At 46.4% G+C, this 25,973-nt stretch overlaps 1 protein-coding gene across 3 annotated transcripts in view; it reads right to left on the bottom strand.

Annotated features, from left to right (window-relative positions):
- The window catches only part of ST8SIA5 (ST8 alpha-N-acetyl-neuraminide alpha-2,8-sialyltransferase 5), a 146,892-nt gene that overhangs the window by 14,126 nt on the left and 106,793 nt on the right, over positions 1–25,973 (bottom strand). For all 3 annotated transcript variants that reach the window (XM_056543304.1, XM_056543287.1, XM_056543296.1), the window contains 4 exons: positions 9,574–9,666; positions 4,048–4,134; positions 2,086–2,230; positions 1,731–1,843 (listed from right to left, as the gene is read on the bottom strand). In XM_056543304.1, coding sequence (XP_056399279.1) covers positions 1,731–1,843; positions 2,086–2,230; positions 4,048–4,134; positions 9,574–9,666 — 438 coding nt within the window. The remainder of the gene's footprint in view (positions 1–1,730; positions 1,844–2,085; positions 2,231–4,047; positions 4,135–9,573; positions 9,667–25,973) is intronic.

Consider the following 25,973-nt stretch of genomic DNA (forward strand, 5'->3'; position numbering starts at 1 on the left):
CAATATGGCGGTATTATCCAGTTCTTGTGTGGTGGTATATATTTACTCCTTGTATACCAGTATTATTGGTCATGGAAATTTACCTACGTTAAAGTGTTTCTTACATATATACATTTTAGTTTATTGTGTGTGGGATTTGGGTGGAATAGGAGCGTGGCAGAAGATTGACGAGCTGCAGAGCCTAGCAGGGGCCCTTGCCTTTTTTTTGGTCCGGGGGCCCCGAGTGTTGTCAGTCCGCCCCTGGGGGGAGGGGGTGTAATTAAGGGGGGGTGCGTGTGTGTGGGGGTGCCAAACAAAGGGTCCGCCCCGGGTGCCAAATGCTCTAGGTACGCCCCTGACTATAAGGGTCCATTTACACTACAGAATCTCCATCAGGAAATATTATGTCTGCTACAGACACCGATTGACTCAGTCCGTGTTAGGACTGCCTCGGACATGCACCATCTCCATAGACGCCAATGCATTTCTGAGCGGATTCTGCCAAAAGAATGAACATGGGAGCCTACTGCACCAGAATTTCCGAGCAGAATTTCTGAGCACAATTCTAAGCCCAATTCCTCTTGCAGAATTTACGCTCTGGAAACCTTCCAGCGGGATATGCATCTATGAACATCCCTAAAACAGGTTTTTAGTTGAAGCATCAAGTAAAGGCCATGATGTGCTATGCAGAGCAGTGAAAGCAACTCCCTGCAGGATTATAGAGGTTACACATGATAAGCAATGCAATGTGCTGAAGTCTAAGGCTATGTTCGCACTATGGAATTTCCGAGAAATTCCACTTTGAAATTCGACACGGAAATTCCGGGGCCGCCGAATCTCATTGCTGGAATTTCAGCAGCAGACTTTCCGCCACAGAAAAATTCCACCACTGAAAGAATGATCTTGCTCATTTATTCAGCGGAATCTGCCTGGAATACATTGCCGTCTATGGGGACAGGAATGCATGCACTGGCTCGGAATCTTCGGATGTAACTTTTTACAGCTGGAGATATCGTAGTGTGAACAGAGGCTAAAAGTAGACATTCATTTTAAGGCTTCTTGGTCCATATTTGCCACAGCTTTTTTTTTTTTTTTTTTTTTGTATGAGCTATATAAAGTTTTTTCCTATAAGGATTTTTTTTTAGCCCTTTATTTGGTTTTGGTCTTTTTCTTTCTATTTTTTTTTTTTTTACACCATTTATAGTTTAAAGGGGTACTCCGCTGGAAAACTTATTATTTTTTTTAATCAACTGGTGCCAGAAATGTAAACAGATTTGTAAATTACTTCTATTAAAAAATCTTAATCCTTCCAGTACTTATTAGCTGCTGAATACATACAGGAGAATTATTTTCTTTTTGGAACACAGAGCTCTCTGCTGACATCATGACCACAGTGCTCTCTGCTGACATCTCTGTCCATTTTAGGAACTGTCCAGAGCAGCATATGTTTTCTATGGGGACAGTTCTTAAAATGGACAGAGGTGTCAGCAGAGAGCATATAATATGGGCAAACAAAAAAAAAACATCTGCAAAAATAGTAAACAGATATAAATGAAAAAAGAGCAGAAAAATGTATCATTCATTTCTGTAAAAAAAAAAAAAAAAAAGCTGTATTTTGAGCCGTAAAATTATGGTTTAAAAATGATGTGTGAACAGAGCCTCAGTCTCTGGCTTCTGCGCCATATTGTACCTGACTGCACAGTGACCAAAATGCATGGTGTGAATTAGGATATTAAATCAGTAGATAATACCTGAAGACAAAGTCAGTGTTGTCTATTTCTTTTCCGCATTTGCTGTTTTTCAGTATTCCTCCATTCCCGACCACGGCGCACTTCTTGAACTGTGATCGATAATAAGGCATTTCCTGGAGGAAATATAAAAACCACCTATAATAATGTATAGGAAATATATAACCAGGGTGACTGCAGCTGTTGCCAAACTACAACTCCCAGCATGCCCGGACAGCCTCTGGCTGTCCGGGCATGCTGGGAGTTGTAGTTTTGCAAGTGCTCACCACTGAGTGTGGTCAAAGCCAAAAAGGAGTCAACTTTGCCCTTCTCCCATTTGCACCAAAAAAAAATCTAGAAAATCTAGTAGCGATGATACCTTGGGGAATATCTTGAAGATCTCAGGGCTGATCTGAAATATACCACTGGTATCCACTTCATATCTGAGCTTTGTTCCGAGCGGCGTGTTCTTCTGGGTGGTGAACAGGAAGGAAGGGGCATTGCAGCACCTGCTCAACTGAGATCTATGGGGTAAAACACATAGGGGTCACCATGGAAGGACACAAGGCTCAAAAGGTGGATTATCCTATTATAGCCAAGAGACAGGGGTGACATAAGATCAGGGGGACCTACCTATAGCAGCATAGCAGCAGCCCCCTTTAGGTAGTAGTAGCCCCCTTTTAGATGGTAATAGCAGCCCCCTTTAGGCAGTAGTAGCCCACTTTAGGTAGTGATAGTAGCCTCTTTAGGTATTCATAGTAGCCCCCTTTAGGTAGTAATAATAGCCCCCTTTAGGTATTCATAGTAGCCCCCTTTAAATAGGAAAATTAGCCCCCTTTAGGTAGTAATAGTAGCCCCCTTTAGGTATTCATAGTAGCCCCCTTTAGATAGGAAAATTAGCCCCCTTTAGGTAGTAATAGTAGTCCCCTTTAGGTATTCATAGTAGCACCCTTTAGGTAGTGATAGTAGCCCCTTTAGGTATTTATAGTAGTCCCCTTTAGGTAGTAATAATAGCCCCCTTTAGGTATTCATAGTAGCCCCCTTTAGATAGGAAAATTAGCCCCCTTTAGGTAGTAATAGTAGCCCCCTTTAGGTATTCATAGTAGCCCCCTTTAGATAGGAAAATTAGCCCCCTTTAGGTAGTAATAGTAGCCCCCTTTAGGTATTCATAGTAGCCCCCTTTAGATAGTAAAAGTAGCCCCCTTTAGGTAGTAATAGTTCCAGGGGTCAAGTCCTGGGGGAAAAAAAGTGTGGGAACTCACCCAACATTTCCGCTCAAGAGCTGGTCCTGCAGGACTCCTGCTAATGAGAACGGTGTTCCTACTGTGGGAAAAGTGCAGGAACTCAGTTCCCACACGTTCCTGCAGGACTTGAGCCCTGCATAGTACCCCCCTTTAGGTAGTAATAGTTGCTCCCTTTAGGTAGTAATAGTAGCCTCATTTAGGTAGTAATAGTACCCCCCTTTAGGTAGTCAAGATAAAAAAAAAAAAAACATACCCACCTGCTCACACGTAGTGTGGCCCCTTTTCTTGTCATCTCCTCTGGTCTGTGCTCCGGCGCATTATGACTTATGCAACAGAGCAAGAACATTCAGACTCTTGTGGCTGCCTGCATAACGGGCGGCCAAAAGTGATTGACAGGGCGAGGAGCCAATGGCTCTTCGTTCTGTCAATCAGCCGTGAACCGAGTTAAACTATAGGCGTGACATTGAAGTGCGTTTATAGTTAAATGAGTCCTGGACCAGCCAGCCCTGTGGGTGGCCCGGCCCACCGGGCAAATGCGGGCTCCATGTATCACCTACTGTATTTAATTTTGTATCCAGGCTAGAGGCACCAAACAGGATACGAGAGCCTCCATGTATCCTAAAAAATATCTAATCTTGTGTCCAGGCTAGAATAGCCCAACAGAGTACTACAGCCTCTGTGTATCTCAACAGTATCTCATCTTGTATCCAGCCTAGAGGCGCCTGCGGGGATCTACAGCCTCCTTTCTATTGTACAGTGTTCCCCCATAATGTAACTCCTTCTTGGTGTGTTATTTTTTGGGGTCAGTGGGGGAGATTTATCAAAACCTGTGCAGAGGAAGAGTGGTGCAGTTGCCCATAGCAACCAATCAGATCGCTTCTTTCATTTTCCACAGGCCTCTAAAGAGGCCTGTGGAAAATGAAAGAAGCGATCTGATTGGTTGCTATGGGCAACTGCACCACTCTTCCTCTGCACAGGTTTTGATAAATCTCCCCTAGTGAGTGTATATTATGGCAAGTTTTTCTTCCCAGCTTTGAGGAAAGTTTGAGAACTGAATTCCCAGCTCACTCGCCTACTTTCCCCATGGGGCGACTTACTTGAAATTATTGGCTTCTGTTGTATTTATCTCCCATTTGCAGATCTGAAGACTTTTCCAACGATCAAATAATTCTGTTTCTTTTACCCTGGGAAAAAAAAAAAGAAAATGACAACATAATATTAATATGAATAATCCGATAAAGTTATATGATACTAGAAGACACAGATACAGATACTGCTGTAAAATCACTATACCAGTGTTCACATGACAGAATTTCCACGATTCTGCAGAAATTCCGTTCAAAACGGAAGTGCAGCGGAATTTCTGTCTGACTGGGATTCTGCAGCAGAATTCCGCAAAATAGAAGACTGAAATGCGGAAAGTGAAATTTTAAAATGAAAATAAAATTCTGCTGTCTGGCACTGCGAAATCCCATTGAAATCATTAGACAGTAAATTACTGCGGAATTTCCGCGGGAATTCTTCCACAGAATTCCCCACAGAAATTCCGCCGTGTGAACATACCCGTACAATGAAAGATGTAAAAAAAAAAATGCCTAAAAGAAAGAAAAGAAACAGCAGAGTTGTAGTTTTTCTCTTCCCCTATTCATCAACAACTTATGGCAGTGTTTCCCAACCAGGGCGCCTCCAGCTGTTGCAAAACTACAACTTTTAGCATGCTCAAATCGCTGTAAAAATGACATGTTTTGCCGTAATTACACAAATCGCACCATTTTAACTGCAACTTTTGTCTTTTCATATGCAAGCAGTTCTTAGTTGTGGTATTCCTAAGTGGCCACAACATGTGAACACAGCCTAAAAATGGGACCACTGCAAAATGGAAGTTCACACTACGTTTCTTGCCTCCATTTTTACTGTTTTTGTTATGTTTAATTTTGCTGTATACAAATGCTATTAGGTACAGCAAAAAAAAAAAAAAAATACACTTTGAAAAAGTAACAAATAACTTATCAGCCAATCACATGGCAGCAACTCATTTAGGCATGTAAATGTGGTCAAGACAACTTGCTAAAGTTCAAACAGGGCATCAGAATGGGGAAGAAAGGGCATTTAAGTGACTGTGAATGTGACATGGTTGTTGGTACCAGATGGACTGGTCTGAGTATTTCAGAAACTGCTGATCTCCTGGGATTCTCACATATAACCATCCCCAGGGTTTACAGAGAAGGTTCCGAAAAAGAGGAAACATCCAGTGAGCGCCAGCTGTGTGGATGAAAAATACCTCGTTGATGTCAGAGGAAAAGACTGTTAACATATAGGCAACAGTAACCACTGGTTACAACCAAGGTAGGCAGAATACATTACTGAGCGCACAACACTTAAAGGGGTACTCTGGTAAAAACCTTTTTTCTTTTAAATCAACTGGTGCCAGAAAGTTAAACATATTTGTAAATTACTTCTATTAAAAAATCTTACTCCTTCCAGTACTTATTAGCTGCTGAATGCTACAGAGGAAATTCCTTTCTTTTTGGAACACTGATGACATCACGACCACAGTGCTCTCTGCTGACATCTCTGTCCATTTTAGCAACCATGCATAGCAGATGTATGCTAAGGGCAGCATGGTGGCTCAGTGGTTAGCACTGCTGTCTTGCAGTGCTGGGGCATTGGGATCACAATCCCACTAAGGACAAGAATAAATAAAGAGTCATTATTATTATAATGACGTCAGCAGAGAGAACTGTGCTCGTGATGTCATCAGAGAGAATTCCAAAAAGAAAATAATTTCCTCTGTAGTATTCAGCAGCTAATAAGTAGAGGAAGGATTAAGATTTTTTAATAGAAGTAATTTACAAATCTTAAGCAGATGGGCTACAGCAGCAGAAGACCACATAGGGTGCCACTCCTGTCAACTAAGAACAGGAAACTAAGGCTACAATTCACACAGGTCACCAAAACTGGACAATGGAAGACTGGGAGAATGTTGTCTGATCTGATGAGTCTCGATTCCAGTGGTGACATTCAGATGGCAGGGTCATAAATGGTGTAAACATAAAGCATGGATCCATCCTGCCTTGTATCAGCGGTCCCGGCTGGTGGTGTAATTATGTGGGGGACATTTTCTTGGCACAGTTTGGCCCCTTAGCATCAATTGATCATGGTATAAACATCACAGCCTACCTGAGTATTGTTACTGACCATGTCCATCCCTTTATGGCCACAGTGGACCCATCTTCTGATGATACTTCCAGTAGGATAATGCCCCATGTCACATGACATCATCTCATACACGACAATGAGGTCACATGACTCCAATGGCCTCCACAGTCACCAGATCTCATCCAATAGATCACCGCTGGGATATGGTGGAATGGAAGATTCTCATCATGGATACGACAAATCTACAGCAACTGCGCAATGTCATCATGTCCATATAAAGGAACTAAGTGATGTCATCATGTCATTATGGAGGAACTGTATAATGTCATCATATCTATATGGAGGAACTGTGTGATGTCATGATGTCCATATGGAGAAGCTGTGTGATGTCATCATGTCCATATGGAGGAACTGTGTGATGTCATCATGTCCATATGGAGAAGCTGTGTGATGTCATCATGTCCATATGGAGGAACTGTGTGATGTCATCATGTCCATATGGAGGAACTATGTGATGTCATCATGTCCATATGGAGGAATTGTGTGATGTCATCATGTCCATATGGAGGAACTGTGTGATGTCATCATGTCCATATGGAGGAACTGTGTGATGTCATCATGTCCAAATAAAGGAACTGTGTGGTGTCATCATGTCCATATGGAGGAACTGTGTGATGTCGTCATGTCCATATGGAGGAACTGTGTGATGTCATCATGTCCATATGGAGGAACTGTGTGATGTCATCATGTCCATATGAAGGAACTGTGTGATGTCATCATGTCCATATGGAGGAACTGTGTGATGTCATCATGTCCATATGGAGGAACTGTGTGATGTCATCATGTCCAAATAAAGGAACTGTGTGGTGTCATCATGTCCATATGGAGGAACTGTGTGATGTCGTCATGTCCATATGGAGGAACTGTGTGATGTCATCATGTCCATATGGAGGAACTGTGTGATGTCATCATGTCCATATGAAGGAACTGTGTGATGTCATCATGTCCATATGGAGGAACTGTGTGATGTCATCATGTCCATATGGAGGAACTGTGTGATGTCATCATGTCCATATAAAGGAACTGTGTCATGTCATCATGTCCATATGGAGGAACTGTGTGATGTCATCATGTCCATATAGAAGAACTGTGTGATGTCATCATGTCCATATGGAGGAACTCTGTGATGTCATCATGTCCATATGGAGGAACTGTGTGATGTCATCATGTCCATACGGAAGAACTGTGTGATGTCATCATGTCCATATGGAGGAACTGTGTGATGTCATCATGTCTATATAGAGGAGCTGTGTGATGTCATCATGTCCATATGGAGGAACTGTGTGATGTCATCATGTCTATATAGAGGAGCTGTGTGATATAGAGTGAATGCTCTGAGGAATGTTTCCAGCACCTTGTAGGAAGTATGCCACTAAGAATTAGGGGGTCTAACCCGGGACTAGTAAGGTATACCTAATAAGGTGGATATCATGGTTCTAGGAATGTAAAAAAAAAACACAAATGCATGCTCCTTATTGCACATAATAGGCGAGGTCTTGAAGCGGTTAAGGTTAAGAACTATATGACTATAGGAAATTTAAAAATAGGAGGCGATATTCTTTAATTATAGATGCTTTAACTTCCTAAAGGAGCAGAAGATGAGTCAGCAGCAAATCCTATGAGGGATAAGTGGCCAGAGATTCACTGCCAAACCCAGATCCTACAGGTAAAATCAATGGTTTTATAGCATTCTTGCTGTAATGTGTGCTCAGTGTCCTATATACAGACCCTAATGCATCACATTAGGCAGTGCGACTGTATTTATGTACAATGCATCCTCACTAATATTTGCCAATTCATAGTAAAGTTTTTAAGGCCTCTTCTTGCTGTTAGTGCAGTGTTTCCTAACCTGTTTGAGAAACACTGCTGTAATCTGAAAACACCCCCAGCACTACAACTCCCAGCATGCCCGGATAGCTTCTCATCGTTGATGCTCTTGTGGCAGCAACAGGGAGTTAGACAGAGGGTGGTACGTGACTTGTGGTGGTTGGATGTATCACTACGTGACGCCAGGGCACCATTAACCTACACGGTCCGAGGATCTGACAGCTTTTCCTGGGCCAGGCACTGGATAATAAATACACATATGCCAGGTTACGGATAACTGTCTTTACTGAGGCAGAAGTAGTTGTTACAATCCTCACAGCGCCGATTAGAGTAGAGGAGAGGCAGATTAACCATTGGGAGCCCTGTAGACCTGCTGGGACTTGTAGTGTTTTACACCAACTTGACTTTACTTGTTGCAGACTTTAGACTAAGTTTTGAGGCCTCCCACGCTGACAAGGTTCTGATAGTTTCCAATTAAAGCTACCTTGCCAGGGTATGAACTAGCCCTCGGGATCCATCTGCCAGAGGCTTTCTACTGTATCTGTCCCGGACTAGCACTGTGTTGCCCATCAACTGTGTGACTCCTTCTGGGTTGAAGAATGGCGCAGTCGCTTGCTTGAAGATTTTCTTTAGGCTTCAATTGAATCACCCAACACTCCTGCTGACTCCTCTCAACACTGCAGCTCCCACTGAGCTGTGCACTCCACACACACTTGGACTAGACTTAGCTAGACACTACCTGAATAACTCATACCCCCCCCCCCCCAACACTATATATGGCCTAGCTAGGGGGCCTCCCATTAGGCAATCAGGGTCACCCTGCATCATACCTCCTTACAGATATCCCTTACATTCACTTGCTGCAGTGGTGTCCCACCTCAACCAGTGATTGGCTGAGCAGCATGTAGGGCCTCAGAACCAAGAAGAGGAGTACACCTGGAATAGAAGAGCACCTAAAACTGGGAGCAGTGTTACCGGAGGGAGCGGGGGAGTGCCTGGGCATCTAAAGAAAAAAAAAAAACTTTGCCGGTTACCCCTTTAGGGTCACGGCCACACAAGGTGCATCTGCAGTGAGTTTTCTGCAGCTACAATCCTGCTCACGGATTTTCAACTGCAGAATTCCGCAAGTGGAACCCATTTACTTTACTGGGTAGCAATATAATCAGCTTTCAGATTTTCCTCCCATTTTTTTCAATGGAATTCTGTTGCCCTTGCACAAGGCAGAATTTTGGCAGCGGAAACATCTGTCACAGAAAGTCAAATTCCTCTGCAGAAAGAATGAACATGCCAATTCTTTCTGCGAAATCCACCGGGAAAGGCATTGCCATCTATGGAGATGGCAAATTTATGAGGCTCTAGCACCAGAGTTATTAGGGAATATTCTTGGAATTATGGGGGCATTCCTGGGATGGGGCTAAAATATCCTGAACTTGGTGGTCTAGCCAGGGTTACACAGTCTGCCCCCTCTGGGGTGAAAGGTCTAGCATTGTGTCACCATGCTCCAAGGAAGGGAAGGTAGGTGACTTCTAATATTGCAAGGACTAGCTGTGATCTCTGCAGTAACCTTCCATACTCACATAGAGAGAACCTTCACGTCGTTGATGTCCTGCCTCAGCTCCAAACATTTCGTTGAGTTGAAATCCAAAGGACCTTCATAAAACTCAAAATACCTGAAGGAGAGAAGAGAAAATAATTTATCAGGTTTGCACAGGGTGAATACAGAAGAAACAATATACTGTGTATCACATTAAAGAGTAGGAATCTTTTCGATAGAGCATCCTTCTGTCTATCTGGAGGACCTATGCTGTCCTTTAGAGGACTTATCCTTTCCATTAATTTGAATTAACACCGTGTAATGCTTCATTTACCCTGTGGTGGCACTGCAGGGAAACTGAACACTTACTGCCAGCTGATGGTTAGAGTTCTAAGCAGGGGAAATGTCAGTGCAGCACAGAGGACATCGGACCCGCCGAGATCCCGAGCCTGCGGGAGCCCACCGGGGGACACAGGGCAGGGAAGAAACAGCAAGGGGATCAGAGAAAGGGAGAAGAGGAGGTGGGATGAGGAAGAGGAGGTCAGAGGGGGAAGAGGCGGCACCAAATTTTGCAGAGGCTGGGTATGCGGTGAGGGAGTGTGTGGGATTTGCAGAACCAGCTGGCATTTCACCTGACCGCACACTCCCGTCCGCAGCAGCCTCATTCCTGCCCGTGCCTGCATATTTTTCATTGGGTCTTGTGGGTCCCGCGGAATTCCGATCCCAATGCAGGGCTCTAGACCACGTTGTAAAAAAAGTTAGCCCTCATATAGGCCTTATACGGAAAACTAAATAGGGCAATTTTTACACAGCACGTATACGGAAAAATAATTAAGGCAAATTTTTACACAGCCTGTATACGGAAAAATAAATAGGGTTATTTTGTCTGGCTTTTTAATTTTTTTAAAGTAGTACAATAATAGAAAAGTGTATAACATGGATATCATTATAATCACACTGGGGAGATTTATAAAGACCTTTGCAGAGGAAAAGTGTAATAATAATTTTTCAGAGGCCTTTTCAAAAATTGAAGAAGCGATCTGATTGGTTTCTATTGGGCAACTGCTCCACTTTCCTCTACACGAGTTTCAATGAATCTCCCCCATTGATCTACAGAATAGAGAAAACATGTCAGTTTTACCACAAACGACATTGTTTAAAGATGAAACCCCACAAAAATTGCAGTTTTCTTTTTAAAATAATTTTATGGTACAATTGGTCATGCAAGAAACAACCAAGGCCAAAATGAGCTGTGTACTTAAAGGGTTAAAAAGTGAATCTGTCATTTGCAAAAACATTTTATATAATCTAGATAATAACATTGCATGTACAGTATTTTTGCATTATACATTGGTTAAAAAATGTGTATATTTTTTTGGTGAAAAAATGCTGCCTGGTAACTGCAGCTACAGGAAGTGTTGGAGGGACAAGCAGGGCTCTGTACACTGAGGACAAGCAGGGCTCTGTACACTGAGGACAAGCAGGGCTCTGTACACTGAGGACAAGCAGGGCTCTGTACACTGAGGACAAGCAGGGCTCTGTGCAGTGAGGACAAGCAGGGCTCTGTACACTGAGGACAAGCAGGGCTCTGTACACTGAGGAAAAGCAGGGCTCTGTACACTGAGGACAAGCAGGGTTCTGTACACTGAGGACAAGCAGGGCTCTATACACTGAGGACAAGCAGGGCTCTGTACACTGAGGACAAGCAGCGCTCTGTACACTGAGGACAAGCAGGGCTCTGTACACTGAGGACAAGCAGTTCTCTGTACACTGAGGACAAGCAGGGCTCTGTGCACTGAGGACAAGCTGGGCTTTGTGCACTGAGGACAATCAGGGCTCTGCACACTGAGGACAAGCAGGGCTCTGTACACTGAGGACAAGCAGGGCTCTGTACACTGAGGACAAGCAGGGCTCTGTACACTGAGGTCAAGCAGGGCTCTGTACACTGAAGAAAAGCAGGGCTCTGGACACTGAGGACAAGCATGGTTCTGTGCACTCAGGAGAAGCAGGGCTCTGTACACTGAGGACAAGCAGGGCTCTGTGAACTGAGGACAAGGAGGGCTCTGTACACTGAGGACAAGCAAGGCTCTGGACACTGAGGACAAGCAGGGATCTGTACACTGAGGACAAGTGGGGCTCTGTGCACTGAGGACAAGCAGGGCTCTGTACACTGAGGACAAGCAGCGTTCTGTACACTGAGGACAAGCAGGGCTCTGTACACTGAGGACAAGCAGGGCTCTGTACACTGAGGACAAGCAGGGCTCTGTACACTGAGGACAAGCAGGGCTCTGTACACTGAGGACAAGCAGGGCTCTGTACACTGAGGACAAGCAGGGCTCTGTACACTGTAGACAAGCAGGGCTCTGTGCACTGAGGACAAGCAGGGCTCTGTGCACTGAGGACAAGGAGGGCTCTGTGCACTGAGGACAAGGAGGGCTCTGTACACTGAGGACAAGCAGGGCTCTGTGCACTGAGGACAAGCAGGGCTCTGTGCACTCAGGACAAGCAGGGCTCTGTGCACTCAGGACAAGCAGGGCTCTGTGCACTCAGGACAAGCAGGGCTTTATGCACTCAGGACAAGCAGGGCTTTGTGCACTGAGGCTCTGTGATACACTTCTGCCTCACACAGCAAGAGGATTAAGAGGTCAAGAGCCTGCACAGAGTCTCACAGTCCAGCTTTAAGTTCCTCTTCACTGCTGGGCTTTCCTGAAACCAGCTCTGGATCTTTTTTTAACTTTCAGATTCCTCTCAGCTGCTACAGCACTCTTGAGGACCAGATCCTGACAGGCTGTTTCCTCTTGAGTCCTCTCTCTCTCTCTCTCTGCTAAACTGCAATGCCAACATGGCCAGGAGCACATGACCAGACCCCTCTTTCCCAAGCCCAAGCCACTGCTCAGTTCATTTGCTTGTGCAGGCTGCCATCTACTGGACACTTCATGTAATTGCAGGGTAATAACACAACAGTAATCCCAGGTGGTTACATAATTTTCCATTGTGCTATTTACCGTATTTTTCGCCATATAAGACGCACTTTGGGGAAAAGTTGGTGCGTCTTATAAGGCAAATACACATTAAAACCCTGTCCTATCGCAGCGGTCCCTGCGACCATCAACGGCCCGGACCCGCGGCTAATACAGGACATCACCGATCGCGGTGATGCCCTGTATTAACCCTTCATTAACCCTGAAGCAAAAGTGACACTAACCCGGCTGCTCAGTCGGGCTGTTCGGGACCACCGCGGTGAAATCGCGGCGTCCCGAACAGCTTACAGGACAACGGGAGGGACCTTACCTGCCTCCTCGGTGTCTGCTCTGTGCCTGATTCCCTGCATGGCCGGCGCTCTCCTTCGTCATCATCACGTCGTTGCGCACGCCGTCCCGTCATCCAATAGGAGCAGTGTGCGTAGCAAGGTGATGGTGGGGATGGAGAGCGAGGATACCGGGCAGCAGAGACATTCCGGAGCGACGGGGACACCCCGGGGATGCAGCAACAGTGATGGAGGGCGACATCCAGGGCAGCGGTGACGGTCCGGAGCGGCGGGGACACGTGAGTATTACCTCCTATACCAGTGGTCTTCAACCTGCAGACCTCCAGATGTTGCAAAACTACAACTTCTGGCATGCCCGGGCAGCCAACGGCTGTACATTGTATTTGGTTCAGAATCTTTATTATGTAGATTTTCATCCTTTAAAATTGGGTGCGTCTTATGTGTTGGAGCATCTTATATGGTGAAAAATACGGTATATTTTAAAACAATTCTGAAATTTTGCAGTTACATTGTGGCCACTAGGCCTAAAACTAAGCTGAGACTTCCCATTCTCTACAGATCACTTCCCAGCAGTCATCTTCTTTTCAACACAGGATTACAGTAAAAGGTTACACCAGTATATAGATAACAGAGTTGCAGACACCAGCTGGTGCTCACAGATTAGCCTCCCCTCCCTGTAGAATGACCTCCTAAAAGGTCATTGAGCATGCCTAGACACCTTTCCCATTTATGTTAATGGGAAAGCATACTGTACGTGAACATGTAGCAGAATCCAATTGAGACCATGCTGAATTCCGCTCAGAGTAATTCAGAGCGGAATTTCTGCAGTGTGCATGGGCCGGTATGTAGTGAGACCTCTTTGAGATCCCTCCTGTTTTGTTAGCTGACTTTCTGGTGTGTTATCTTCTTCCCATAGAGCGCAGTGTCTGGAGATCACATGTCACACACCTCCCCAGCAGACAGGACTGACCCAGGATACTTATAGTCATGAGACGTTAATATAACGGATATTATTATCCCAGCAAACCCCAGCAATGTTAATTATTTCCTGTTTACACTGATCCGTATTTCCCATCGTCATAGCATGACAGGTGTAGAGGTCAATGCCAACCACCAGTGTCCAGGCCTGTGGGGGCATTATAGCATGTGAACCCTTTATGGTCATACAATTACCCCTCAAAGCTACAAACGTTTTCATTAGAAGAATATTACTTTTAAAAAGGTACATAGTACAAACATTCTGCACTGACTAAAGAGGTTACCTGATGTCCTGTCAGCACAGACGCAGCAAAGTATTAGTAAGGTAAGTTCTATACAGCATTGACCTCCAACATATGGCTCTATAGCCCTCACAAAACTAATATCCCAGCATGCCAGGACAGCTGAAGGCTTTTCCACCAGCAGAAGAGTGAGTACCGATCTGGAGTATAACACAGGATATAACCCAGGATCAGTACAGGATAAGTAATGTAATGTATGTACACAGTGACCTCACCAGCAGAAGAGTGAGTGCAGCTCTAGAGTATAATACAGGATATAACTCAGGATCAGTATAGGATAAGTAATGTAATGTATGTACACAGTGACCTCACCCGCAGAATAGTGAGTACAGCTCTGGAGTATTATACAGGATATAACTCATGATCAGTACAGGATAAGTAATGTAATGTATGTACACCGTGACCTCACCGGCAGAATAGTGAGTACAGCTCTGGAGTATAATACAGGATGTAACTCAGGATCAGTACGGGATACGTAATATTATATATATATACAGTGAATCAACCAGCAGAATAGTCAGCGTCTGTGTGTGATTTCAGCTTTAGGATATAAGCAATGTGTGTTTCCATTTACTGACAGCAAGTAGAGGTAGATCAAGAGATAATGCTTATTCTTTGTGTAAAGAAAAGTTCCAGAACTTTCCAGTATGCTGGATGGTTCAGTTTCTCACCATTTTAAGATCACTGCTTGCTTTTTATGAATGGGTCCCTTCACTTTGTTTCAATGTATCAGTGATCATCATAGATAGTCCACTATTCTCTGGGATGGACTCCATTCTAGACTGCAGAGCATTACACATTATAGTGAATTGTGACTACTAATGTGTTCATCATCGTCCATTCATTCACACTTGAGACCTTGACATAAATATTAGTGACAAGTCATGTAATACTCTGGCTCTTCAGCTGTGCACAGATAATGTTTCAGATCCGGAGGAGTTGGTAATTCCGGCCGCACTGATCACTCACCCCCTGCTCGGATCATCCAGCCTCTGCTGTGTCAGGAGGCAGGGTGATTTACTATGAGAGTATATGGGCAAACTGATGTTGTAACCCAAGGGTCTCCAACTCAAATTATCCGGGGGCCACTGGAGGTAGCAGCTGGGTGAGGCTGGGCCGCATGCGTCCCTTACATATAATGCCCCCATTATGCGCTCCTCACATATAATGACCCCATCATGTGCCCCTCACATATAATGCCTCCATCATGAGCCCTTCACATATAATGACCCCATCATGGGCCCCTCACATATAATGCCCCCATCATGTGCCCCTCACATATAATGCCCCTGTGGTGTCCCGGTACTGGATTGCATCCGTTACATTGTGGTGAGGTCCCCAAAGTCAGAGTCCCTAGGTACCGGTGGGGTCCTCATCTGTAGTTAGCCCCTTGTCACCCCTTCAATAGTTAAAGTTATTCAAATTCAATGTGTAAATATGTAGATAAAGTGTACTTACCTTGTTGTTGTGTCGCAGGAACTGCGGGTCACGTGATGCGTTCCAAAACTCTATGGTTTCTGGTTCAAGGACCTTTGGAGGAAGTCAGGTGATCACCCACCATGCATTGTAACGGTGAGTGACAGCTGACTTGGACCAATCCAAAACGGCCCTGCCCATATAAGGGAGCGGCGGCCATTAATCTCTTTTTCCTCGTGGGCTGCTGATGGAGGAGGATCTGCGCAGCTGTCGTCAGCAGTGACTAGGCCCAAGCCTTGCAGCAACAGCCATCTATACAAAGCTGTGAGTTACCTCAATCCCTGTTAAGTCTGCAAGATCACCGGACCTAAACAGACTCCTGAATCCGGATGGATCTCTGCATCAATCCTAATTCCAATAGTCCTTTGGATAAGCTAATGGTCCGCAGCATCTGTCAATCACTGCCGTACTACATAGAGACTGTATTGCTAAGACTGTTGCTGTTAATTGGATGTACCACAAGTACCTCAGTAAAGTTTGTTTAAGTTCATCTCTATTGTGGACCTTCATTCATTTAAGTACGCACCTATAGTTTCTGGGAAGAGTGGCGATAGGCCGAAGATTTAACTAAGCATATTAACCCTCACCCTGGCGTCACGAGTGACAGGGGTCAAATTAACCCCTCATATACCGACGCAACATCCCAACTACACTACACTCCCAAGGCCCTACCACAAACCTTTTTTGGCGTCCCACGAACAGGATACGGGTGTGTGCCTACTACTGTTGCCACTAGTGAAAGTGTACTCCCCCCCCCCCAAGGAACGAACTTTATTCATGTGCTGTGAATCATGTTGTTGTGTACGGGAGCGGGGTCCGTGGTGCGCCATGCAAGGGGGCCACGAGAAAAGTAAGGGGGGAGGCGAAAATTTATCTGCAACTAAGATGTGTAAACTGTGCAATGAGTTCATGCTGTGATTCTCTGGTCCGGTCAGCACAGGCGGAGCTAAACTGCTGCTGGAAAAGCGCGCAAAGAAGGCCCACGCACCGCCCCTGGGCGTGGCTGCCAAGTTGCTGTATCACAGCCGAAAGGGAACTTGGAGATACAGGAGTCGTCTCTGGAGGGACCGGAAGTCGCGGCTGCACCGATGACGTCCTTCCTGCCGGCCGCCATCTTGGGGAAGCCCACTATAAAAGACGCCACGCACAGTGACCTCTTCAGTCTGCACAGGGAGCCGGAGAGTACAGATATTGGTGGAGAGCAGCATTAAACGTGGTGAAGATGGCAAAATGGCGCCGGAACAGCGGAAAGTTGTGGCAGTCGCAGCCCGACTTTTCCAAGAACTTGCTGACCGTCTGCCGCGGTTGCCATTAGACGAAGACGGGGCCTGCAATCTTCCCCCACTGCCTGATGATGACGACGATTGGCCAGAGACCCCTCCAGCGGAGAGCGCAGGGACACCTGGAGGTGCATCGCCGGTGAGACTGTCCCCTCACCACAGAACTTGGGGCTCGTGGGCCGAGATCCCATCGGAGGAATCTGCAGTGAGTACCCCGCCAGAGGCGGCCTATTCTTCCTCCTCCAGCCCTGAAGCTAACATTCCCCTATCTACTTTGCCAAGTGCACGACCGTGCTCACCAGATTTGACCCAGTGGATCTTTGGGGACGAGCCGGGACTCATCGAGTATATGCACGCGGTTCTACAGCCTATACCTGGGAAGTCACTTCCACCAATTCCAGCCGCACAAAGGGAAAGGGCCCATCAAGAAGCCGAGCTGGCTGAACTGATGGACAGATTAAAGGCCCGACACAGAGAACTGAACGTCCCTAAGCATGTGCATTTGCCTCCTGAAGAAAGAATTCGCCACCAGGAGAATACTAAAGAAATGGAAGCATTATTCATCCGCAAATGGGACCATTCCCAAGAAGAGGAGGAGCCTCTAGAACGACGAAGAGCAACTGTGGCCAAGTTCGACAAGGTCAGAGGTTATGGGACACTCCTAGATTGCCACACAGGGCAAACCATCCTCGTAAACCGGCGAGCAGTGCAGAGGCCATATCTTCATAAGAAGTTCTACTCCTTGGTGGTGGGTGAAATTGTGGAGTACACCCCCGTCCAGAGCCTCCGTAAAGAATGGGCTGCAGCGGTAACAAGACCAACAGCCCCAACACAGCTTCCCTTCAAATACTTTCCGTCTACAGATTGGGAATTGGATCCCTTCAACCTGAGGCCGAAATGGTCTGCTCCTGATGCCTCCACCAACGTACTCCAGGAGGAGGAGCCTCTACAGCATCAATCATCTTCTGTATACAGTAAAGTGCCAAGTCCTGCTCAAGTTCAAGAAAGTAAGCCTAAATTGCGGGCACCAAAGACCGTACCTAGGCCCTCTCAGAGCAATGAGAGTTTGCCTCCTGCACAGGTACCAACGTATGTACCAAGGCCCTCTTCTGACATGGAGAGTTTGCCTGCTTCCAGGATAACGACGAAAGTATTTTGCCCCACTCCTAATTTGGAGATGGTGCTCAAGCCCTATTGCCCCACTTACATTCCGGCTAGGAAGTCTCTGGTCACCTTGAATCCTACTGTTGCCCATTCTACTCTCACCAATGTGGTGTGGGAGAGTTACATTAACTCCTCGCCTGCTCCAGATGTTGGCAGATATAGGGGAACCCAGAGAGGCACAAGAAGAGTGAGGAAGAACATCCTGTAAAGAGACTCTAAAGTAATATCCTGTTGTTTCTCTTGTTAACCACTTCTGTTTTTCAGTAACAGAAAAGTTCAAGACATGTGCCTAGCAGGACTATGCTAAGATTGTTCCAGTTCAAAGTTCAGCAACGTAACCACTAAGCTTTGTGCCTGACTATTAAGTCAAGAGACTCCTAGCCAGTAGGAGATTCGGAAGTTTTGTGCCTGGATGATTGTGGTAAAGCCGTGTTTTCCATAGACTCCTAGTGTAGGTGGACTGCAGATCCTTACACGTCCGTTCTATGTACAAAACTCTATATTTATAGGACTCTCTAGCCAAAATGTTGCACTTATCAGGTGTATGCGCCTAAACCTTGTTGGAGTGTTAATAGATGTATAATAAAAATGTATATGGTTATTGTACACAAGAAATATAGCTTCATGTCTGTGTACATAAAAAGTAAGTAAAGGTTGTACAAAGAAAATTGTCCACTCTATGCTCGTGTACACCAAAAACAAAAATTTAAATAATACTTGTCCACATGTACATACAAAGGTATAAACATGCTAAAAGGTGTTTTAGAAGTTGTTCAATGGGTGACTCTCTTGGCTCCTCCGAGAGTGACTGTCAGGATTCGGCAGGCTTGAGGTGGATCCTCTGTGTCAGAGAGGGATTGGCGTGGACCGTGTCGGTGGTTCGGTTCTAAGTTGCTACTGGTTTTCACCAGAGCCCGCCGCAAAGCGGGATGGACTTGCAGCGGCGGTAGCAACCAGGTCATATCCACCGGCAACGGCTCAACCTCTCTGACTGCTGAGATAGGCGCGGTACAAGGGATTAGACAAGAGCAGGGTCGGACGTAGCAGAAGGTCAGGGCAGGCAGCAAGGATCGTAGTCAGGGGCAACGGCAAGAGGTCTGGAACACAGGCTAGGAACACACAAGGAACGCTTTCACTGGCACAATGGCAACAAGATCCGGCAAGGAAGTGCAGGGGAAGTGAGGTATTATAGGGAAGTGCACAGGTGAAGACACTAATTAAAACCCATGCGCCAATCAGTGGCGCACCGGCCCTTTAAATCGCAAAGACCCGGCGCGCGCCCTAGGGAGCGGGGCCGCGTGCGCCGGGACAGCTCAGACGGGGAACGAGTCTGGTAAGCGGGTCGGGATGCGCACCGCGAGCGGGCGCGTCCCGCATCGCGAATCGCATCCCGGCTGGGGACATTATCGCAGCGCATCCGGTCAGCAGGTCTGACCGGGGCGCTGCGAACAGGAGAACGCCGTGAGCGCTCCGGGGAGGAGCGGGGACCCGGAGCGCTCGGCGTAACAGTGACATTGTTTCTAGTCGCCAATCACTAGCACCTGTCTCAACAAAAATAATAGGGTAACTTACCCTCAAGATAGTACTTGCAAACATAGTACTCTAGACTACTCACTTAAATGTACTACTTCAGTCTACTTCAGTACATACACAAAAACAAAATATATTTCACATTTCAAAGAAACACTTAGGAATTGTAGCCTATTGATTTCCCAATTCCTGCCATTGTTAGGTACACTCATATTTCTCTTCTCTGTATTACATGTGTGAGATGATCTACCTGGCCAGTAGGTGCTCTTGCGAGTACAGAATTAAACACGTAGTTCTAAAGGTAACCTAGGTGGGTTATTTTGAGGTGCTCTAGGGGTAAGTAGCGTGTAGCCGATAGACCCTAGCAGCCAATCTTACTGTGACCTAGCTTCCAGCTAGCCAGTAAACCTTTCGTATACTAACAGGTAACTCATTGTTGGCAAAAAGAAAAAAATGTGTGAGATAATAAAAATGTTTAGTCAGCTTGACGCTAAATGTATAGAGAGCTGTGCTAATGTCTAGTTAGCCTCATAAAATGTGTAGAGAGCTAAAACAAAATGTCTTAGGAGCTCACAACTAAATGTCAGATAGCTACCTAATTGTATAGTAAGCTTAGAATGTATAGTAAGCTTGATTAAAATGTCTAAGAAGCTAGAAACTAAAGGTCTAGATAGCTTCATAATTGTCCAGGAAGCCTTTATGATTGTCTAGTAGGATTACTAGTCTAAAATGTTTAAAAAATGCCTAGAAAAATATCTAGTAGGTTTAAAAGTACCTAATGTGTATAAAAGTTTTATCAGGATATAGATTCTGTCTAGTTAGCAATCCTGTTCTACCTGCCCTAGTCCCTCTGCCTTAGGGGACAGGCGTCGGGGTCGACTTGTTTTAAGTAAGAGGGTTTGTGGTGTCCCGGTACCGGATTGCATCCGTTACCTTGTGGTGAGGTCCCCAAAGTCAGAGTCCCTAGGTACCGGTGGAGTCTTCATCTGTAGTTAGCCCCTTCTCACCCCTTCAATAGTTAAAGTTATTCAAATTCAATGTGTAAATATATAGATAAAGTGTACTTACATTGTTGTAGTGTCGCAAAACCTGCGGGTCACGTGATGCGTTCCAAAACTCTATGGTTTCTGGTTCAAGGACCTTTGGAGGAAGTCAGGTGATCGCCCACCATGCATTGTAACGGTGAGTGACAGCTGACTCGGACCAATCCAAAACGGCCCTGCCCCTGCCCATATAAGGGAGCGGCGGCCATTAATCTATTTTATCTCGTGGGCTGCTGATGGAGGAGGATCTGCGCAGCTGTCATCAGCAGTGACTAGGCCCAAGCCTTGCGGCAACGGCCGTCTATACAAAACTGTTAGTTATCTCAATCCCTGTTAAGTCTGCAAGATCACCGGACCTAAACAGACCCCTAAATCCGGACGGATCTCTGCATCAATTCTAATTCCAATAGTCCTTTGGATAAGCTAATGGTCCGCAGCATCTGTCAATCACTGCCATACTACATAGAGACTGTATTGCTAAGACTGTTGCTGTTAATTGGAAGTACCGCAAGTACCTCAGTAAAGTTTATACAAGTTCAAGTTCATCCCTATTGTGGACCTTCATTCATTTAAGCACGCACCTATCGTTTCAGGGAAGGGTGGCGATAGGCCGAAGATTTACCTTAGCGTATTAACCCATACCCTTGCGTCACGAGTGACAGGGGTCAAATTAACCCCTCATATACTGAAGCAACACCCCAACTACACTACACCCCCAAGGCCCTACCACACCCCCATCATGCGCCCCTCACATATAATGACCCCATCATGCACTCCTCACATATAATGCCCCCATCATGCACCCCTCATCATCCCCCAGCAACCCCCCCATCATCCACCAGCAACCCCCACCCCATTCCCCCTACCCCTGTGTGGTAATAGCATGAACTGACGGATGATGGGGGTACTACTTCTGTGAGTTCCCCACATTAGGTAGGCAGCAGGTTCCCCACATTAGGTAGGCAGCAGGTTCCCCACATTAGATAGGCCGTAGGTTCCTCACGTTAGGTAGGCAGCAGGTTCCCCACATTAGGTAGCAGCAGTTTCCCCACATTAGGTAGTAGCAGGTTCCCCACATTAGGTAGAAGCAGGTTCCCCACAATAGGTAGTAGCAGGTTCCCCACATTAGGTAGTAGCAGGTTCCCCACATTAGGTAGAAGCAGGTTCTCCACATTAGGTAGAAGCAGGTTCCCCTCATTAGGTAGAAGCAGGTTCCCCACATTAGGTAGTAGCAGGTTCCCCACATTAGGTAGAAGCAGGTTCCCCACATTAGGTAGAAGCAGGTTCCCCACATTAGGTAGAAGCAGGTTCCCCACAATAGGTAGTAGCAGGTTCCCCACATTAGGTAGTTGTAGGTTCCCCACATTAGGAAGAAGCAGGTTCCCCACATTAGGTAGAAGCAGGTTCCCCACATTAGGTAGAAGCAGGTTCCCCACATTAGGTAGAAGCAGGTTCCCAACATTAGGTAGAAGCAGGTTCCCAACATTAGGTAGAAGCAGGTTCCCCACATTAGGTAGAAGCAGGTTCCCTTCATTAGGTAGAAGCAGGTTCCCCACATTAGGTAGTAGCAGGTTCCCCACATTAGGTAGAAGCAGGTTCCCCACATTAGGTAGTAGCAGGTTCCCCACATTAGGTAGTAGCAGGTTCCCCACATTAGGTAGTAGCAGGTTCCCCACATTAGGTAGTAGCAGGTTCCCCATATTAGGTAGTAGCAGGTTCCCCACACTATGTAGCATTGCCCCTCCCCCCTGACTCTCTCACACACAGACACAATCACACAGACAGACAGACACCCACACATGCACACACACAACTCCTGTGCGGGTCTGCGGAGGGACGTCACATGCGCGACGTCCCTCATCAGACTCGGGCCAGCCAACTGAAGACGGGGAGGGAGAGGGCGGGATAAGTGAAGCCTTCCTGCATTTAGTACTGCTTGCCCCAAGCAGGGCTAAATGCCTGAAGAAACCACCTGCCCGGCGCCCAGTACTGCTTGTCCCGGGCGTCGGGTAATACAAATCACACATCCCTGGTGCGGGCCACAAACTTTCGTCCCGGGCCGGGAGTTTGAGACCCCTGGTGTAACCCTATGGACGGTCTCATCTACCCCTGTCACCCAGAGGAAACTGCACTAGGCAGAGAGTCACAGTCATTGTCCATCATCTTTAAAATGCAGCAATTTCAGTATCTTTATATGCTATGGCAGTGGTCTCTAAACTCTGGACCTCCAGATGTTGCCAAGTTTCGAAGAGCACAGTGGCCTCCATAAATCTTAAATAGAAGAAGTTGATATGGCCGCAGCACCAAACTAAGTAATTGTGCAGATGGGAGAAACTTCCAGAAGGTCAACCATCACTGCAGCTTCCAAAATCTGGGCTTTATGGCAGAGTGGCCAAAAACAAGCCTCTCCTCAGTAAAGACACATGAAACTCACCTGGAGTTTGCATAAAAGCACCTAAAGGACTCTCTGTGACACTGTGAGAAGCAAGATTCTTTGGTCTAATGAATCCAAGAATTAACTTTTTGGCCTCAATTTTAAGCGTCATGTCTTGAAGAAACCAGGCACTGCCCATCAGATTCTTAATACCATCCCTACAGTTCAGCACGGTGGGGGCTACATCATGTCTGGAGGAAACCAGGCACTGCCCATAACCTGCCCAATACCATCCCTACAGTGAAGTATGGTGGAGGCAGCATCATGTCTGGAGGAAACCAGGCACTGCTCATCACCTGCCCAATACCATCCCTACAGTGATCATGGTGGGGGCAGCATCATGTCTGGGGAAAACCAGGCACTGCTCATCACCTGCCCAATACCATCCCTACAGTGATCATGGTGGGGGCAGCATCATGTCTGGAGGAAACCAAGCACTGCTCATCACCTGCCCAATACCATCCCTACAGTGATCATGGTGGGGGCAGCATCATGTCTGGGGGAAACCAGGCACTGCTCATCACCTGCCCAATACCATCCCTACAGTGATCATGGTGGGGGCAGCGTCATATCTGGAGAAAACCAGGCACTGCTCATCACCTGCCCAATACCATTCCTACAGTGATCATGGTGGGGGCAGCATCATGTCTGGGGGAAACCAAGCACGGCCCATCACCTGCCCAATACCATCCCTACAGTGAAGCATGGTGGGGGCAGCATCATGTCTGGAGGAAACCAGGCACTGCCCATCACCTGCCCAATACCATCCCTACAGTGAAGCATGGTGGGGGCAGCGTCATATCTGGAGGAAACCAGGCACTGCCCATCACCTGCCCAATACCATCCCTACAGTGATCATGGTGGGGCAGCATCATGTCTGGAGGAAACCAGGTACTGCCCATCACCTGCCCAATACCATCCCTACAGTGATTATGGTGCGGGCAGCATCATGTCTGGAGGAAACCAGGCACTGCCCATCAGCTTCTTAACCCCTTAAGGACCGGGGGGTTTTCCGTTTTTGCATTTTCGTTTTTTCCTCCTTGCCTTTAAAAAATCATAACTCTCAATTTTGCACCTAAAAATCCATATGATGGCTTATTTTTTGCGCCACCAATTCTACTTTGTAATGACGTCAGTCATTTTGCCCAAAAATCTACAGTGAAACGGAAAAAAAAATCATTGTGCGACAACTTTTGTAACTTTTGGGGGCTTCCATTTCTACATAGTACATTTTTCGGTAAAAATGACACCTTATCTTTATTCAGTAGGTCCATACGATTAAAATGATACCCTACTTATATAGGTTTGATTTTGTCGTACTTCTGGAAAAAATCATAACTACATGCAGGAAAATTAATACGTTTAAAATTGTCATCTTCTGACCCCTATAACTTTTTTATTTTTCCAAGTATGGGGCGGTAGGAGGGCAAATTTTTTGCGCCGTGATCTGACGTTTTTAACGGTACCATCATTTGCATTGATAGGACTTATTGATCGCTTTTTATTCATTTTTAAATGATATAAAAAGTGACCAAAAATGCACTATTTTGTACTTTGGAATTTTTTTGCGCGCACGCCATTGACCGAGCGGTTTAATTAATGATATATTTTTATAATTCGGACATTTCCGCACGCGGTGATACCATATATGTTTATTTTTATTTACACTGTGTTTTTTTTTTAATGGGAAAAGGGGGGTGATTCAAACTTTTAATAGGGGAGGGGTTAAATGATATTCATTCACTTTTTTTTCCACTTTTTTTTTTGCAGTGTTATAGCTCCCATAGGGACCTATAACACTGCACACACTGATCTTTATCATTGATCACTGGTTTCTCATAGGAAACCAGTGATCGATGATTCTGCCGCACGACTGCTCATGCCTGGATCTCAGGCACTGAGCAGTCATTCGGCGATCGGACAGCGAGGAGGCAGGTAGGGGCCTTCCCGCTGTCCTGTAAGCTGTTCGAGATGCCGCGATTTCGCCGCGGCTATCCCGAACAGCCCACTGAGTTAACCAGCAGCTTTCACTTTCGCTTTTAGCCGCGCGGCTCAGCTCTGAGCGTGCGGCTAAAGGGTTAATAGCGCGCGGCGCCGTGATCGGAGGAAACCAGGTCTGGAGGAAACCAGGTACTGCCCATCACCTGCCCAATACCATCCCTATAGTGATTATGGTGCAGGCAACATCATGTCCGGAGGAAACCAGGCACTGCCCATCACCTGCCCAATACCATCCCTACAGTAAAGTATGGTGGGGGCAGCATCATGTCCGGAGGAAATTAGGTACTGCTCATCACCTGCCCAATACCATCCCTACAGTGATCATGGTGGGGGCAGCATCATGTCTGGAGGAAACCAGGCACTGCTCATCACCTGCCCAATACCATCCCTACAGTGAAGCATGGTGGGGGCAGCATCATGTCTGGAGGAAACCAGGCACTGCCCATCACCTGCCCAATACCATCCCTACAGTGATCATGGTGGGGGCAGCATCATGTCTGGAGGAAACCAGGTACTGCCCATCACCTGCCCAATACCCTTCCTACAGTGATCATGGTGGGGGCAGCATCATGTATGGAGGAAACCAGGCACTGCCCATCACCTGCCCAATACCATCCCTACAGTGACGGATGGTGGGGGCAGCATCGTGTCTGGAGGAAACCAGGCACTGCCCATCACCTGCCTAATACCATCCCTACAGTGATCATGGTGGGGGTAGCATCATGTCTGGAGGAAACCAGGCACTGCCCATCACCTGCCCAATACCATCCCTACAGTGATCATGGTGGGGGCAGCATCATGTTTGGAGGAAACCAGGCATTGCCCATCACCTGCCCAATACCATCCCTACAGTTATCATGGTGGGGGCAGCATCATGTCTGGAGGAAACCAGGCACTGCCCATCACCTGCCCAATACCATCCCTACAGTGATCATGGTGGGGGCAGCATCATGTCTGGAAGAAACCA

This window comes from Hyla sarda, chromosome 1 (assembly GCF_029499605.1).
Source record: "Hyla sarda isolate aHylSar1 chromosome 1, aHylSar1.hap1, whole genome shotgun sequence".
NCBI lineage: Eukaryota > Metazoa > Chordata > Amphibia > Anura > Hylidae > Hyla > Hyla sarda.